The sequence below is a fragment of the Cervus canadensis genome, chromosome 13 (assembly GCF_019320065.1).
Source record: "Cervus canadensis isolate Bull #8, Minnesota chromosome 13, ASM1932006v1, whole genome shotgun sequence".
In the NCBI taxonomy this organism is placed as follows: domain Eukaryota; kingdom Metazoa; phylum Chordata; class Mammalia; order Artiodactyla; family Cervidae; genus Cervus; species Cervus canadensis.
This window is the reverse complement of record NC_057398.1, coordinates 223,227-241,684: the sequence shown is the minus strand read 5'-3', so window position 1 is coordinate 241,684 and position 18,458 is coordinate 223,227. Positions and strand designations below refer to the sequence as shown.

The 18,458-nt window shown below is 61.8% G+C and overlaps 1 protein-coding gene across 12 annotated transcripts in view; it reads right to left on the bottom strand.

Annotated features, from left to right (window-relative positions):
• NAV1 (neuron navigator 1) overlaps positions 1 to 18,458 on the bottom strand; it is a 189,995-nt gene that overhangs the window by 121,825 nt on the left and 49,712 nt on the right. For 7 of the 12 annotated variants that reach the window (XM_043485224.1, XM_043485225.1, XM_043485226.1 and 4 more), the window contains exons 2-4: positions 14,113 to 14,858; positions 9,169 to 9,272; positions 1,074 to 1,166 (exon numbers count right to left, since the gene is read on the bottom strand). In XM_043485224.1, coding sequence (XP_043341159.1) covers positions 1,074 to 1,166; positions 9,169 to 9,272; positions 14,113 to 14,828 — 913 coding nt within the window. In that variant the 5' untranslated portion in view covers positions 14,829 to 14,858. Of the gene's footprint in view, positions 1 to 1,073; positions 1,167 to 9,168; positions 9,273 to 14,112; positions 14,862 to 18,458 lie in introns of all 12 variants that reach the window. The other 5 variants (XM_043485227.1, XM_043485228.1, XM_043485223.1 and 2 more) reach the window with 2 other exon arrangements.

Below are 18,458 nucleotides of genomic sequence, written 5' to 3'. Positions count from 1 at the left end.
TGAGGAGGCATGTTTGAGGAAGGATCCAGAGAGAGGGCTCAGTCTCTGGGTGTCTGGGGAAGACATTTCCAGGCAGTGGGAACAGCCCATGAAAGGCCCCGGGACAGGGTGTGCCTGGTGTGTCTGGAGCACTGAGGGATCAGAGGCTCGTCTGATGGAGAGGAGGACAGGGTCAGGGTCAGGACGTGACGAAGCCGCGGTGGTCACCACTCAGCTTTGGCTCAGTGAGGTGGGAGCCCCGGCAGGCTTGAGGCAGAGGACCCGCATGGGCAGCTCCCCTGGGGAGGGTGCCATGGCTTCTGGGCTGGGCTCCCGGGCAGACAGGGCTGCAAAAATTGAGGGGAGGGAATACAGTGGCTCGGGGCGGGCGGGCGCCTGGGCGGCGGGGAGGAGTGGCCGACTCTGGGCACGCACTGAAGCCGTGGGAGTCGCCGCTGGAGCAGAAGCGGGCATGTGGAAGAGAGAGGGGCCTAGACCACTCCGGGGACTGTGGCCTGCGTGGCTCTGGGCGCAGGGCTACTGTGAATCAAGGTCAGGAAACCCTCGGGAGAGGACCAGGCCCTCTGTTTCCCAGCCCTTCCTGCGGCCGCGGGCCCGCCTCTGCACGCCTCTCCTGACTCCCCACGCACTTTTCTGCAGCCGATGTGATAATTTCCTGGCATCCTGTCAGCAGCCTTCATCCACCCGTCTGTGATTCCTGAGGATCCACCCTCGGCTGCTGTACCGACCATGAGCTTTTCCCAGAACCCACTGCGGCCCTTTGCGCACAGTGGGCTCTCAGGAATGCTTAGTGAATGACGAGCAGAGTGAACGGGTGCGTGACTCAGAGCAGATGTGTGCGGCTGTCAACAGCGGTGACCTCTGGTGCCCGTGGTGAGAGACAGCGCAGCTGGGCCGGAACGGCAGCCAGGCCCCGGGACAGCTCCCAGCCACACCTTCCCTCTGGTCCCTGCAACCCTGGGCCTCGGGGGCCAGCAGTCCCCCTCCCTGCCCCTGCAGGAAGCTCCCATCCTTGTGACCTTGGGATGGGTCACAGCTGAGACCCTCTCCTTCCCCGCCTCTGCCCTGCATACCTCGGGGGCCTCTGGTACGAGTGGGCAAGAAGTCCTCACGTCTCCTCCTGCCCTGGGCAGTCCCGCCCTCCAGGGCGGGTGGACTGCCTCCTGCTACAAGAGAAAAGCAGCCGGTGGACGCAGTGATCCAGCGTGGGAGCACCAGCTGGCTCACACCTCGTCCAGGAAGCCCTCCCAGACTGACCCACTCGCTTCCTCCCAGCCTCAGCTGTCCAGGGCCTAAGACATTTCTGTGGACTCTGCGGGGCCCTGGCTGAGCCTCCCTGGCCTGGGGGCTTTCTGAACTTTGGGGTTGGGGGATTTTCTCAAGGACTCAAGGTCAGGGGTGGGGGCCCAGAAGAGAGGTTTGCTGTCAGCCTGTGTTGGGAAAGATGGGGCCCAGGAAACAGAAGGCTGGGGGTGGAGCCAGGGCCGTGGTCCCCGTGTGCCTCTGGCCTGGCGTCTCAGGGAAGACTGCTGGAGGGTGGGGTGCCCCAGTTCCTGGGAACGCACCCGTCCTGGGCCGGCACGCCGATGGGGGTTGAGCCTTCTGTCGTGTGACGTGGGGGCTGGGCCAGGGAGGCCCCAAGGCCCGAGGCTGAGGCAGGAGCCCCCCTGGAGGGTAGGGCTCTCCTGGGCCGGGAAGGTGTGGGTCCCCTCAGGGGCTGGCTGCTCAGGGTGTGCAGGCCTCCAGGATGGGGACCGTGGCTGGAGGGCTGCTGACCTGGGAGGGAAGGTGACTGGCGCTGGGCTGTGGCCCCTTGTTCTGTCTGCCGAATGCCTGCCAGCTGTCCTGACCCCGGGCTAGAACACCGGCCCTCCACTCCTCGGTGGGGGCGCCCGGCCTGCACAGCCAGACACTGGGGCTCCCTTCCTCCTCTGAGCAGGCAGCCAGGACCCCGCGTAAAGCCAGAACTCCACAATGGTGGGCAGAGGTGCCCAGCTCTGACTCGGTGACCCAACGGCCTCCCAGGGAAGGACTGTTCCCCGCCCCGCCGCCCACCCTGGTTATCGACCACTGTGGAGGGCATTGCCAACCAACAGGCAGACTTGGAGCCTGGCTCTGATGCCCTCCTACTCACCCTCTGGTCCAGGCTGAATCCCACCTATGTCTGCCCTTCTTCCCAATGCCTTCTCGTATATGAATTCAACTCCAATTCACCCTTCAAGGCCCAGCCTCAGGGCCGCCTCCTCTAGGAAGCCTTCTCTGACTGCATCCCACACTGATCTTGAACTTTCCTCTCTACCTATTATAGTCAGGGGGCTGTTTGGACAAATCCTGCCCAGTCATATCCAAGGCAGAGAGGTTCTTTCCCTCCAGCTAAATTGTAAGCCCCCCATTACAGACTGTGTTGATGTCCCCCCAAATTCATAAACTGAAACTGATCCCCAGTGTGATGTGCTTGGAGATAGGGCATTCGGGAGGTCATTAGGTTACAAGGGTGGGTCACTTGTGCATTATAAGTAGAGGCACCAGGGTGCTTGCTTCTTCTGAGCTGTGTGCAGACAGAGCAAGAAGATGGTTGTCCCCAAGACGAGAGCTCCCGCCAGGAACTGAAATGGCCAGCACTCTGACCTTGGACTTCCCAGCCTCTAGAGCCATGAGAAATACACTTCTGCTGCCTGCACTGACCGCGCCTCTCCTCTGTGGCAGTTAGCAAGGGCCGTGGATGCCTGTGAGCTGCGGGCCAGGGGTCTTACTGCCACTGGGCACCTGCTGTTGCCACGGACTCCCTGAGACCCATGGTGGGCGTGTTCCATCAAATCCTCCAAATCTGGGGCTGCCATTGTCTTTGTTTTACGAGAAATACGCTTAACCAGGACCACCCTGCAGGCTGCCGTGGGGATCGGGATTTGAACACAGGCTGGGGCATTCACGTCTGCCTGGACAGCAGCCAGTTCCTGCTGTCCTGGGGACTTACTGAACAATTGCATGTGATCCCAAGAAGTGTGGCGCCCCATAGCAGAAAACTCAGCGTCCTGGTGGGGTAGGAGGCCGGGGCCCCGCAGGGGGTATGGGCATTGGGAAGGAGGCCCCGCCCCTCCTACCTGTCCAGGTGTCCCCTAGGGCCTGGTCGCCCGTCCCGCCTGCCTGGGGTCTGCCAGGCCCAGGCCTGCAGTCACACTCAGCCTGGCCCGCAGAATCCCGGGTGGCGGCAGGGTGGAGTTCTCCTCCTCCATGCTCAGCACCAAGGTCCCTTCGTGGCTCAGCCACAGGACCTCTGTCCTGGGGTCCTGGTCAGTTCCGGGGGACCTGGCAGCCCTAACCATCCAGGACCCTTGGAGGCTTCCCTGTTCTCAAATGCTGGGGCCCTGGGTTCCCTTCAGGGCTCGCGGCATGGCCTTAAGAGAACGCCTCCCTTCTCTGCACTTCGGCTGATCAGGAAGAGGTCAGCTGGAAGTGGGGGTGGGCTTCCAGCTGGAGGGGCGGGAGGAAGCACCTGATCCAGGTCTCAGTCTGAAACTGGACTTGAGTGAAGTCAGAGGCCAGCTCCCAGCTGACAGGGAGACCAGGTAAGAAGGCGATGTCTCCCATGTGGGCTTGGCTTGTGTGTTGCCATGGCAACCGTCCCCCACACACCTGCTGGCACGTCCATTGCATACTGGGTCCCAGAGGAGCTCCATGAGGCCCAGGTACAGCATCCTGAGACCAGGACCAGCCATCGGTTGTCATAGCAACTGCAGGCTGCGGGGGGCGGGGGGGCTGGTGGCAGGAACTCCAGGCAGGAGGTGGGGCCGGCGCGTCTGCTGGCTGTGTGCGGTCGTGTGGGATGGAGACGCATGAACCACATGTGTGGGTGTGTCCTCTGTGCAGGGGAACCTACAGGCCTCTCTGACCCGTCCGTGCAGGGTTGGCTATTCTAAGATCATTGAACCACAATGCTCAGAGGAACCTCAAAGACATCTTTACTCAGTTTTCTGCTTTAGGGCAGAACTGGTGCTCTTACACGGAACCCTATTACCTCGCTGTGGGCCATGAAACCCAAAAGCCAGATGAAGGAAACACTGGGCCAAACCCAGGTGGTCTGGCAGCCCTGTGATGACCTCACCGCCAACAAAGCAGAATCTGTTAGTCAGTGCTCAGCAACTGGATACAGAAAGTCCATAAAACAACCATCAGATGGCCAAGTTGTGCGTGAATACGTTCATCTCGCTGGGAGACGTAACATAGGGTCCATCAGGTTCTGAAAGAGGTCCTTGATGCCAAAAAATTGAAGCCAGCACCAATAGAAAGGAGAAGCCTTGGCCGACGTGGATCTGGGCTGATGGACTGGTTGAGCTAACAAGCCTGCCTCTTCCTATCTGCAGGGACACTCCCCTCCCATGCTTCTCAGGTGGCACCTCTGTGTTTTACCGGAGCTTTGTTAGTTTTAGACTAGGCATTAAACATAACAGAAAAGTGCAGTGGGGCTCCTATCTCAATGATGGTACGACCCCTTGGCACTTATAAACCGCCCTGCGAATGTCCGGAATACCCACAGGAGAGGGGCCAGGGACTCAGCCTTCCCACATGAGTCTGATCTCATCCCAGATGCTTCCGTCCTGTACCCCCACCCCCTCAGCTCCGCGGAGGCCCAGCCTCCCAGGGAGGAAGCATGCAGCTCACGGGGTGCAGCTCCTCCCTGGACTGTGGACCCGGGGCTGCCCACTCCACCCCAGGGCCAAGCCCCTCCGGCTGGAGATCCCTCCCACTGTGACCTGAATCCTTCTGCCCCCAGAGCCGGCTCTCAGGGCAAGGACAACCCCGGGCCTGGGGTGGCCCCGCACCTGCCCGCCCTCTGCCTTGACCCTGCAGTCATCTTCAGCTCGCTCTGAAGCTCTGGCCGCACCCCTGGAGACCCAGGAAGGCGGGGTTTGGATTCCTCCTGCCCCTTGAAGGATGCGCGGGGAATGAATGTTACAACCGAGGGTGGTTCTCAGTCCTTAACCCTCCTGGTCACCGTGTCCAGGTCCCCTCACTCCACGGTGTCTCCCAGAGCTCCTTCTGGTTGGACTGAGGGCTGTCTTCTCATGGGGAGTCTCTCAGCAGGGACCCTAACCCTCTCCTCACAGGGGTGGGGAGCTGTGGGCGGCAGATGCTCTACACCCGTTTCTGCCCATTCAGTGGTGCCCAGGGAGGGACTGAAGCCTCGCCCGTCATTGGCTGGGAGGGCTCTTCATCCGCCTGGTCTCCCCAGCAGCTGGGAAGAAGACTGGCCTGCCTTTGCTGGGATGCAGGAGGGGCAAAGCCCTGTGAAGCTGAGTCTTCAGGACAACCCCGGAGGCGAGGTCTTTCCACCAGTCACAGAAGGATGGATGGTGGTAAGGATCTACCAAACAGCGCCCACCCCAGCTGGGATTCCTAGCTGTCCCCCTGCTCCCTGGAAAACTGTCCCGAGGTTGGGCAGAGTGGTCTGGTCTGGAGAGACCACAAGTGACCCGGCCCACCACCCCTCAGTAAGCACCCTCACCCTTGAGATCTGCCCGCAGCTTGCAGAGGAATGAGCACCAGTTCATCTGAGGCCGGAGGCTGGATCTCAAAGCCATGCTGAGAGGAGCCTAGTCCAGGACAGACAGGCTCGGGACACAGGGACCAGGCTGCAGCCTCAAGAAAGACCACGGCGGGCAGTGAGCACCTTCCCTCCCACCACGCTTCCCCACACTGAAGACGGCCACTGCTCGTATCCTCAGGGGGCTTCCCAAAACCAGAGCTCTGCCCTTGCTTGCTGAGATGTTCGCACACTCCAGAGCTGGGGCTTCACTTCGGGGCCTCCATGCAGCTCATGTGCAGTTGCACAGGCTGAACACTGCACAGCTCCATGGCCACAGAAGCCCCACAGGGCAGAGTTTGTGCCTGTTTTGTCCCTGGATGTACCCAAGTGTCTAGAGCAGAGCCTGACATGTGCTCGGTGCTGAATAAAAATTGGGTCACTGGGTATAACTCTCTGGAGGTGGATAACACAGAGCCCCGCGTTCTTGGCCAGAACAGGAAACAGGGAAGCCAGGCCTTGCCTACTCTGTACTCATGGGTGCAAACACCTGAGAACCCCTGATGTTCCTTCTAGAGTGGGAGTGGTCTGGGGGCCCAAGCTGCCCGGCCTCTGCTGATTCTGACCCTCCACTGAAATGGGCTGAGCCCCCTGCCTGGAGCCAAGTCCCATTCCAGAATCCCCCAGGCTCCTCCCTCCCCGCAAAGAGACAGAGTCCAGATCCCTCGGGTTTTCCATCTCTCCTCCCCGCCGGCTTCCTCAGTGACTTCACCGCTCCAGCCTCTCCCTCCCTGGCCCTCCCCGAGCCCGGCTCCGCCTCCCTGGCCATCTCACAACTGTGCAGCCTCCCTGGGTGTCCAGGACCCGGACTGTCCCCTGCAACCCTGCAGTGAGGTCACGGCTGGGACGGCCTAGAGTGTGACCTCTGAAAGCTGGGCTCCAATCCTGGCTGGACCACCTTGGGATATCCCCACCCCCCCGCCCCGCCACCTGGAAGGTGGGCACCTTAGGAGCACGCCCCCCCGGTCTGTCCCACCAAGCTGCAGCAGCAGGTCAGCATGTGCTGAGTGGCTCTGTGTGCTGGGCAAAGCTTCTCAAGGCTTTGCCTATGCGGGTGCCTTTTAGCCCCATGAAGCCCTTGGAAGCTGGTGTGGCTGTCATCACGGAGGCACAGGGGGACCAGGAACCAGCCCAAGGCTGCAGAGCCAGCAAAGGCAAGGCCGCGATGCCCAGCGGGGCCCTGGGTCCCCACCTCCACATCCCTCCGGCCCCACGGAAGCCCTGCCCCCGAGACCACAGCCCACACCGCCTGCCTGGAGCATGGGCTGTGCTTCCCGTCGATTGTCTGTGCATCCTCTCTTCACAGATGGCTGGGACACACACCCGGCCTTAAAGTCCCCAGAGGGTGGGAAGGCGGGTGGGAAGGGGGGTTAGCCTAGCGCAAACAAAACAGGCTTGGGATGCAGAGCCAGTGGCGTTTGGGCTGGACTAGGGCCGGGGTCAGGGACTGTCCCACTGGCGGAGGTGAGGAAAGCCCAGCTGAGCCAGCAGCACGTGGGAAGGCGGGGCCTGGACTCCAGTCCCGGCAGCCCTCGCTGCGCGTCCTCAGAAAAGCTTTTTGCAGAACCTCTCTGAGCCCCCTGCCTACAGCAGAGCAGCACTCCCCCGATGAAGCGTGTGTCATGTGCTTACGAGGGACATCGTGGGGAGCACCCGGTGCTCTGCTCTGCACACAGTAGGTGCTCAATAAACAGCAGCTGTCATCAGCATTTGGTCCTCCCTGTGTCCGGGGAGTTGAGGCAGCGGACCTGGTGTTAGCTCAGCTACTCATGAACCACAGACGCCGCTTTAAGCAGGTCACCCTCCCTCCCTGAGCCTTTCTTCCTGGCGAAAATGAGGCCACATTTGGGTGAGGCTACCGTCTGTTAGCGTAGCCTCACTGTCCGTAAGGGCTTCCCAAGTAGTGGTAGTGCTAAAGAACCTTCCTGCCAATACAGGAGATGTAAAGAGATATGGGTTCAATCCCTGTGTGGGGAAGATCCCCTGGAGAGGAAATGGCAACCCACTCCAGTATTCTTCCCTGGAGAATGCCATGGACAGAGGAGCCTGGCAGGATACAGTCCACGGACTCGCAAAGAGTTGGACACAACAGAAGCGACTCAGCACGCACACGCCGTCTATTAGGGCTGTGACCCTCAGCACCTTTTGAGCCCAAGGCCTCTGCAGCCCAGAGACCCAGATCCAGCCTGAGGATCCCGGGAGAGTTGGTGGAGGGTGGCGTGTGGCTGCCTAGGAGCCCCAAGGCGGTGTCCCGGCTCCCCCCTGCCCTGGGAGGAAGTGCCAGATCTGGGGTTTTCTCTCCTAAACCTACAAGGTGTGAACAACTGAGTATGGCTTAAAGATGGAGTCAGCTCAACAAGAGAGGGAGGAGAAATGCAAATCAGCCTCGCGGAAGAGGCCAGGGGCAGAGGCGCGTGCCCCAGTGACCCGTGGACAAGCGGCGTGAGGATGAGAGAAGACCCTGCCATTCCCTGCCCGCTCAGTACTTGCACATGCATGAAGTATGCCGATCTTGGGGTCACCCTCCTGGTCCTCTCCCACATGGCCTCATATGCAGGCACTGGGGACTCTGGCCCTGTTTCCCAAATTAAGATCCAATGGAGACTCTGGCAATGTCTGCATGTCAGCAACCAAGGGGTGTGTCAGCAAATGGGACCAGTGCCAGGTCTCCCTGGCACACCCGGTGGGCGTGCGGAGGGCCAGGGCACAGGCGTGGACACCCCCACACTGCCCAGGGCAGATGCGGAAGGAGCAGCTGGCGGTGGACCCAGTTGGGACAAACAAAGGCGGCACCCAGCACCCTGCTTGGGGGCACGTCGTCATGGAAAGCCTCTCCCTGCTGCACAGAGCCGCCCTGATGGTTTGTTGGTTGAATGAGAGCAGTGATGAGTGAGTGCGGCCCTCTAGACTCCCTTCCCTTCCTCTCATCTCCGTTTCTTCAGGCTCAGAGGACAGGCCCCCCACAAAGCATAGGCAGACCCCAAGTGTCTCCCCATCCCACCCGTCAAAGAGCCTGCAGTGTCCTTGGCGGAGGTGGACACTGACCACAAGGCGGAGAGCCTTGCCCGCTGCCCAGGAGGCTTGCAGGAGGTGGGGGGCTCTCTTCCTTTGTGAAGGGGCTTCTTCTCTTTGTGAAGCCCACTTCGCAAAGCTGCCCTGCACCTCGCACCGTGGAGAACCCCGCCTGCCCTCCACCAGACACTGCCGCTAGAGATGGTGAGGGGCCTTCTGGCCAAGCAGCCTAGGGCTCCCAGATATAGTGAGTGAGTCCTCTCCCCACTCCTGGGCTGACGATGCCACGCCCTGGCGGTGTGGCACAAGCATGAGGAAGCCATTACACTGGCAGCTCTGCAGATGTAGAGACAGCCCGCACGGTCTCCTGGTTACCGCGTCCTGAAGCCCACAGGCCTCTGGGGCGGGCTCCTCTCACCTCCTCGGCGCTCCGACTCTGCCCGAAGAGGGAGCCCCTCCCCCGATGAAACCCCGCCTCCAGAGGGAGCCTCGCCCGCCCCAGATGAAGCGCCTCCTGCACCCCCTCCCCCCCCTCCCCCCCCACCCCGGAGGAAGCCCCGCCCCAGAGCACTTACCCAGGCTCGAGAGTTTCTCCTCAGCGCCGCCAGCGGGGCTGGAGTAGCCGTCAGAGGCCCAGCTGCCCTGGTGGAGGGGGCCCGGCTCCGGGTCGGCTTGGACCCTGCAGGACAGAGAACGGGGTCACTCACGGTGGAGGTCGCCCTGGCCTCCAGCCTCTCCCCTTGGAGCCCGGGCCTTCCCTTCTGCTGTGCCCGCCCAGGGCCGGGACCCCCGATGGGCATATACGCCTCCCCCCGCCCCCCCGGGGGTGGGCAGCAGGCCTTTTTGGCAGTTAGGCCAGGGGCACCTGAGGGCAGGGGGCCGCCTGACGCCAGTCACCCCTCAGGGTCCCAGAGTCCCTGGACCATGAATCACCGTGAGGCAGAGGGACTCTGAGTAACCCTGGCCTGGGGGCCTGTGTCCTGCCAAGGTCCCTGCCCCCAGGCCGCCCTGTGAACCTGCGGGAGGGCCGTGCTCTGAAGCGGAGGCCACTGACCCCTCCGGAGAGCTCATGGCTGAGGAGGATGGAGCAGGCGGTGGGGAGGGCCCAGCTGGGTCTCTGTGACCCCCGAGGGTGGAGTCCTCACTGGGCCCAACCTGGCCTGGGCCCAACCTGGCGGTGGAGAGGAAGGGCACGGTCTCCAAGCACCAGCTCCCAAGTGCACACAGGCCTCCGAGCACAACCCCTGGGTACAGTCCTCCCAGGAACAAAGGCTCCGGGAACTTCTATTACAGGCAATTCCCCGGGCTTTCCTAGCCGCCTGCCCCTGCTGAGTCTCCAGCTAAATGGGCCCTTTGGCAGCTTGAGGGGCTGGCGGGACGTGTGAGCAGGAGGAGGAATCGATGGCTGGCCTGGGTCGTGGGGCGGGGGCTGCCTCCCTGTCCAGGCTTGACCGGTCTCAGCTTTGGGGTGACCTGAGCGGGTCAGAGACCAGAGGGACCTCCTCTCTCCCGGCCTCACTGGGTCCATGGCTAAGGAGATGCCCTCCAGGCCCAGACTCGCCTGAGAGTCTGGGGCTGTGGGGGCGTTTGCTGGCCGGCAAACTCCCGCAGGCAGCCAGGGCCCTTGTGGGTCTGCAGGCCCTGCGCTGGGGACTGGGCGGGCTCAGAGGGAGCAGGGGGACTCACCTTGCTGGGAGCACCTGCCGCGTGCTGCCTTCGAAGTTTATGGAAATCGAGCATAAACCTGCGCTTTTCTGGAGGGGGCGCAGTGTACTGGTGAGACTAGGTGAGGGCTGAGTAATGTAACACCACACACACACACACACACACACACACACACATACACACCACACACGCCACACACACACATGCCACACACACCACACACACACCACACACCACACACACACCACACACACCACACACGCCACACACACACATGCCACACACACCACACACACACCACACACCACACACACACCACACACACACACCACACACACACACACCACACACACACACACCACACACACCACACACACACCACACACACCACACACATACACGCCACACACACCACACACCACACCACACACACACACGCCACACCACCACACCACCACACCACACGCCACACACACCCACACACACCACACACCCCACACGCACGCCACACACACACACCACACACACACACGCCACACACACCACACACACACCACACACCACACACACACCACACACACCACACACACACACCACACACACACACACATACACACCACACACGCCACACACACACATGCCACACACACCACACACACACCACACACCACACACACACCACACACACACACCACACACACACACACACCACACACACACACCACACACACCACACACACACCACACACACCACACACATACACGCCACACACAGGACACACACACCACCACAGCACCACAAACACAACACACACACAGACACACATCACACACACCACACACGCCACACACACACACACCACACACACACCACACACACACACACCACACACACACCACACACACACACACCACAAACACCACACACCACACACACACACACCACACACACACCACACACACACACACCACAAACACCACACACACACAGACACACACCACACCACACACCACAAACACAACACACACACAGACACACATCACACACGCCACACACGCCACACACACGCCACACACCACAAACACAACACACACAAAGACACACCACACATACACACACAGATGCCACATACACATATACCACACACAGACACACCACACACAGACACACACACCACACACACACACACACACACACCACACACACACCCTACACACACACACCCCACACACACACACACCACACACACACACCACACACACACCACACACACACACACACCACAAACACCACACACACACAGACACACATCACACACACCACACAGACGCCACATACACATATACCACACACAGACACACCACACACACATACAGACACACCACACACACACTACACACACACACACACACACACACACAGAGCTGAGCACCCCTACCCAGTTGTCAGGGGCCAGGGCAGTGAATAGGAGTACCTGGCTGTCACATTGTCACTGTTCTTGTGAGCAAGGGCGAGAGGGGGTGCACGGGACAAGGCGCCCACCCTGGGCAGTGGGGAAGGCAGTCTCAGGGCTCTGACCTCAGGAGCAGCACACTTTCACCTCCTCCACCCCACATGGCCACGCCCTGCGTCCCCCAGTGATCCCAGCTGGAATGGATGGCACCGTCTATGTGGGACATTGGTTGAAAGTTGAACCAGAGAAAAGAAAACCCATGCCTGACCCTCGAGAGACTGCTATCGCAGTGTCTCCTAAACCCTCACCAAACCGTCGCCCTCACACTAACTTTCACCCTAACCTCACCCTCAGGCCTGGGCTCTTTTCTGTGGAGAGAGAAGGGTGAGGGCAGAGACGAGGGAAGCAGGTGGGCAGGACCAGAGCATGCAGAGCAGACCGAGGCCGTCTCTGCCATGTCTGTCCTGTGTGTCTGGGGCAGCTGTCCGGGCTGTGGGGAAGGGACACCTTCCAAGGAGGCAGGGGAAAATACCACCGCTTCATTCCCTGGAGGAGCAGGAGGGGCCTGGGGATGTGGAGCCTGAGACCCGCGGCTTCTGTGACGGGCTGGCGCTGTGCAGAGGCAGGCTGTGGGGTGCGGGAAGGTCTCCGTGGAAACAGGGTGTCTGTGACCCCTGGGGGCAGACACATATCCTCGCCACGCGGCCCAGCGCTGCTCGGGAGGGGTGCCCACTGGTCCCAGGCTTCCTTTTGAACCACAACCCTCCTGTAACCCTAACACGGGCCTGAAACGGTCTGAGAGGTGGGACATGAAGATCCCTGCTGAGGTGTCAGGACACTTTTCTGTTTAAAACACAATGGTGTCCTGAGCGGAGGAAAATGTCTGTTTAGGTCGCACGGAGATGTTCAGAGGAAAAGAGTTGACCTCTTTGGAAAAAGTCAGATTCTACATCTGCCAGGGGGCCCGAAGGGTAGATAATGTAAAATCTGGAACCGTGGAGTCAGAGACACATTTCCCCAAAGACGATCAGCGCGAAGGCACTCCGGGAGGAGACGCAGGCCCCAGAGTCGTAGGGACGCGGCTCATGGGCGGGGAGAGGACCAGTCCCAGGACAGGCCTGACCGCCTTGAGAATCAATTCCAGAAGCACATGGGGGGCCGTGCGGGCTGCGCCGGGGCGCCCCCAGGGGCGGGGTCCCCACAGGAGACTTGCTGGGGGCTCACAGCCGGTGGGTAATCTGAGCCTCTTCCGTCGCTGGAAAGTTCTTGCTAACTTGTAGACACCATGACGCGGACTTATCACTTTGGAGCTGCACCAAGTAAATGTTAATTCATCGCACACACGACAGCCCTTCACGTTCCTCAGAGCAGGCCTCGCGCCCGCCTCAGCCGCCCTTCTCCAGGGCAAACAGCTTCCTCGCCGGCAACCACCCTTCAGGGCTTCTGGGGTCCCTCACCGCCCTGGCAGGCTTCCTCTCAGTGTGGTTTCCTCGCACCAATGCCCTTTTAGACTGTGGAGCCTGTAACTGAGTGCAGTACCCGGCAGAAGGCTGGGCTACTGAGAGGGGGCGTGCCCCTGTCCCGGCCCAGCTGTCTGTTACATGCAACAGGGGAGCCCAAGACTTTTCAGGGGTCAAGCCACACTTCTGGCTTCGTGTGAACATGCACCCTCCTCTCCCATCCCAGCTGCTCCCACCTGGGGGACCCAGCATTCAGGGAGCTCCTCCACCCAAACTGTGGGTGAGCTCGTCCTGGAATCAGCCCAGAGGAAAACCCCAGGAAGTCTGCTTAGTCAGGGAAGGCACTTCATTTGCATTCAAGCATCTCGAAACTGTGCCATACTTGGTAACTAGAATGCTGCTTATTTAAAGGTGGCCGTTTCAGACTAGAGGTATATGTTTTTGCTAAGGAAGGACAGGTGACGGAAGCACATCTCTGAGCTCCACTTGCAGTGTCTGAAGAGAGCTGGCAGCTCGGCTTGTTGGCTGTGCTGGGGTGAAGGGTGGCCCAGCCCCCGCTGATGGTGCCGATGTCAGAAGCCGGTCCCCCCGGGTATGCACACAGGCCACGTGGGGGCTGCCGGGGGTCCGTGGGGATTTCACGACCATGGAGGGAGGGCCTCGCTCAGCGGTGGCTGGCCCAGGTGAGTCAGGTGAGACTGTAGCTAACTGCCTCGGCTGCATGACACCCTGACACCTGTCCTCGAAGAAGTAAGCATGCTGGGGGCACCCCCTCCAGACCTGTGTCTCGTGGCGTGCCCAGAGTTGGGTCTGGGCACCCCTTAGGGTCCCACCCCTGGCCCTGCACTCCCCCCACACATTTTGTTCTCTCCGCCGGCACCTCCCCTCCATGACCCCCCGAGTCCGGGCTCCATCCCCCTGCTATCCCCCAGCAGCTTACCTGTACCGGAAGGGGGCCACGGTGGCCGTGACGGGCTGGCCGTGCGGGTGGGCCGAGCCGAAGCTGACAGCCCCTGGGCCCGGGCGTGGGCTCTGCACGGGGCTGCAGGCCGGGGAGGGAGGCCCCGAAGCCGCCCGGGGTTCAGGTTCCAGAGGCCTGGGTGTCCCGTGACTTGTGCCTGGAACATCTCTCTGATCTTTCCCTGGGTGGCTGGAGGGCTTTCGCACTTCGGGAGTGCCCGGTAACTGAGTGTCTCCGTGAAAGCTGGCCCGGGAGGGGCTCCTGCCGCGGGTCTGGCGGTTCACAGTCCCTTCCTGGGCCCCCTTCTTCTGCCCTGGGGTGTCCCGTGTCTCTCCAGCTCGTCTCGACCTGGCCCGGCTGGCCAGGGTGGCCTTGGGGGCCACGTGGGGGCTGCTCCAAGGAGAGCCGTTGGGAGCCCCCACCCCCACAGACAGCTCCCTCGGTGCCCCCGCGGCCTTGGGGGAGCCTCTCCCCCGGGGCGCCTTAGGGGACGATCCCCTGGAAGGGCCGCTGGTCTTGCCTAGTCTTGGGGAGACCGCCCGCTGGGGGCTCAGGGCCAGGCCGGCCTGGCGCGGCCGCAGCTGGGGCGATGATGCTGGGGTCTGGGTCCTGCTCTGTGAGGCAGCGCGGGGCATGGGGATGGCGGAGGAGTGCTGGGGGCGGCCCGCGGCGCTCAGGCTGGCTGTACCGTCCATGGCTGGCGGGCCTGTGGCAAGGCTACTGACCTGTGGAGAGAGGACGGGAGACTGTGAGGCCCTGTCCTGGGGGCACTGGCGCCCCTCGGTCGCGTCCTGGCTGCCCACCCGGCTCAGGGAGGACCCTCTGCCTCTTGCAAACGCAGGAGAAAGTGCCCACGCACTGAGACGTGCTGTGCGAACAGGCGGTTTAAGCTTGTCCCGGGGCCTGGCCACAGATGGGGGCAGGCCCCTGTCTTCAATCTCTTCTCGCACCGAGTCCAGAATGCTCTGCCCCCGCGGAACTGACTCCCTGCCCTCAGCTGGCTTCTGCTATGGCCTCTTTGCCGGACGCCTACCTTCCCCTGGATATGGCCCTGGGGCGTCAGCTCCAGATCCCACCAGCCTGACGGCAGGCAGCCCCCCGTGGTCACAGCCTGCCTGCACCCATCCTGGCCAGGCTCCTGGCGCCCAGCTGGCACCTGCCTGGCATCAATGCCCCCTCTCCCGGCTCCTTCCTGCTGTGCCCACCCATGCGTCCCTGGAGATGTGGGCACCCAGCCCACAGCCTTCCTCTCTAGCCCCTTCCCTACCCACCTCTGCCCCAGGCAACCGTTCCTCCTGCCCCTCCTCTGGCCTCAGAGACGAGGGTCCCACCCTGAGATAAAGGTGGAGCCCTCTAGGCAGCCTCTGCCACCAGCACCTGTCCTTCTCTCTTGGACCCCAATCTGTGAGTCACCCCCTCTCTCCCATATCTTCCCCAGCATGCTAACGAATTAATTGACCAATTAAATTACTTTCATTTCAAAGGAAGTTTGAAGTCGGCTACAAAGACACACAGTCAACTCCAGAGGAAAGAGCTCAGTGTAGAAATGAATCATGCAACAATTAGCAGAGCACAGGCACGGATGCTCCCATAACTGTTGTGGGAAAAGCCTTACAGCATCGTGCCGAAGGCAGGAATCCTGAAGGAGGATGCTGAGAGGTTGGAGTGCATAGAATTAAAGTCCCCGGGGGACAGGAAAGCCCTTTCCCTAGGTTCAGGCCGCCAGTAAACTGCAAACACACTCGCCACTCGGGTGAGGGACGAGGAGTCCACACCTTCCCTCCGGGGGCTCCATCAAATGGATCAAGAGCAAACACCCCCTAGGAGCAGGGGCCTAAGGATCAAACAAGAAATTCATAAAGTGATACGGTTGGCCAGAACACAACAAAAACAAAGGGCTTCATGAGACTGAAGGAGATGCAAATTAAATCAGTTAATGTCGGTTGCTGTCAAGTTTACTGTCTCCTGAAAACTGTGATTTCCAGTCGTGGTACAAGTGCAAGGCCCTGGCACATGGCCGTGGGAACAGCCCCAGACACAGACGTGTGTCCTGGGGATGATCACAGATGTGGCCTGAGTGGCTGAACTTGGCCTCGGGCACAGGGCTGAGCCACACGCCAACCGGCAGAAGCAACAGGCTGACCACCACCAAGCAGGGCTCCAGACCGCTGAGTACTGCAGCCACAGCTCAGACTTCAGCGTCCGCATGTTCAGTCCCGCACAGGCAGGCGCAGCATCACGTGATCCTGTGTGCTTCTCCTGCAGCCCCGGGGGCACAGCCACGCGGCGCCCCAACTTCCCCTTGGCCTCCAGACCTGGCTTCGGGCTCAGGCAAACCAGGCGGGGCATTCAACTGAGTCTGGCCCTGGCGGAGAAGGCCGTGCCCCTCTCAGCGTGGGGAGGACAGGAAGGACAAGCTGCCACAGTGCCATCACTTTCAGGCATAGGCCAACCCTGGGGGCTGGAGGAGGCTGGGACCCAGTGGGGGCGCCCGGGGCCCTGCGCCCGCCCAGCTGGCTCCTGGCTCAGAGCTGGGCCCGACTGGCCCTGAGCAGTGGAGCCCCTCAGCCCGTCCACGTCTCCACCCCGAGAGCCCGGTGCTGCCAGGCCCGTGGGAATCCCTTTAGCCTGAGAACTGCAGCCTGGTCTTCTTTCTGGCCCCGTGGCACCAAGTCCTCACAGAGGAAGAACAGGGCCAGCTCTGGTCCTCCTGGGTCACAGGAACCAGGTCAGCATCCGGGCAGTCACAGTGAGTGGTCCCGTTGGTGCCAACAGCACCTCGCAGGCCCAGCCTGGCCCCAGGTCGGCTCCCAAGGCTGCACTGCTTGGACCTGCCTCCTGGGGCAACGCCGCCCCCGCCCCCCAGAGAGGGCTCCCCGCCAGCTCGGCCCTGGGCGAGCTTGGATCCAGACACGCGGACGCAGGCTGGCCGCGCCCCCTCCATCTGTCTGGCCAGGAGCTCCCCCAGGCTCCAACGCCCACCCTCCCTGTTCAGAGTTCAGAGGATGTCTGTCCCCACTGGGGGGCTGCTTCCCTGGCCTCTAAGAGAGAGGCCCACTGAGCACAGGCACCCTGAGCCACAGCTGAGGGTGTGTGTGTGTCGGGGGCGCACGTCCCACTGACCCAATCCCCACAGACGGCTCTACTGCCAGGACCACCGGCTCCTTTTCAACCAATCGGCCAAAAGAAATGACTTCGTGCTGGTGAAAATCCATGACTTAAAACTGTCCCACAAATCCAGGGAGCGGAGCCGCTGAGCCGGCGGGGGGCCCACGGACAGCCCCACTCAGCACGCAGCCCCGCGCCGAGACCCCTTGGGGAGGCTCCCAGCAGCAGCAGCTCCCCCCCATAACGCAGATGGGTGTCTGGAGCATGATTCATGAGGCTGCGGGTGCCAGGCCCTGGGAGGTGCCCACGACAGCCCTGCTGCACCCACCCCTCCTCCCTCCCACGTCACGCCCCCTGATTCAGTCGGTCAGCAGAGGCCTGGCTTCCAGACGGGCCAGGCAGCAGATGGAGAGGAGCCTGGGGGAGGGGAGCCCAAGGCCCCCCACCTGCCCCGGCACCCCGAACTGGAGCCGTGTAGGCCCGCGCCTGCCCATGCCTCGAGCCGCCCACCCCTGCCACGAGCCGGCCCACCACGGTCTGGCGGTTTATCCCCGCCACCCTCCCCCTCCCCGTCTGCTCTCAGCCCCAGGCCCAGGGTTGCCTGTCCAGCCAGGCAGATGCAGGCGACATCACCCAACAAGCCCACTTACTTCTTCCAGGCCCTGAGGTCCAGGGCCACTGGGCTGGGGCAGGCGGGGTCTGGGGGACTCCGGGCCTCTCTGAAAGCCCACCACTGGAGACCCTGCCCCTGCAGTGTGGGCTGGTACCTGGTCTGAGCACCAGCCACACCGAGGCCTTTGGAGGGGCGGGATGCAAACCCACCAGGGAGAGCCCCTGTGATGTGCCATTAAGCCACCTGCCAAGGCACGTGGCCTTGGGCTGGTTACCCAAGCAGAGACCTCAAGGGGAGGGCGAGGGCAGGTGTGGGGTGTTGGTGGCGGCCCAGGGTCAGCCCTGTGCCCAGATTCCAGTGCTGTTCACACACGGGTATCCGCGGCGCCATCTGGGAGTTGGGGTGAAGTCAGGCGTGGGGAGTCAGGCTCCATGCTGCTGTCCTCCAGAGCAGCGGGGTGGGGGGGACCGGCCACCGGTGCAGAGTGCATCCCAGGCCCCTTCTGGGCCACACTGACCACGCTCCAGTCACTCCTGCTGATGACGCCCCCACGTTGGGACCACCTGCATTCCAGCAGCAGCACATCCGTGCAGGAGTCACGCAC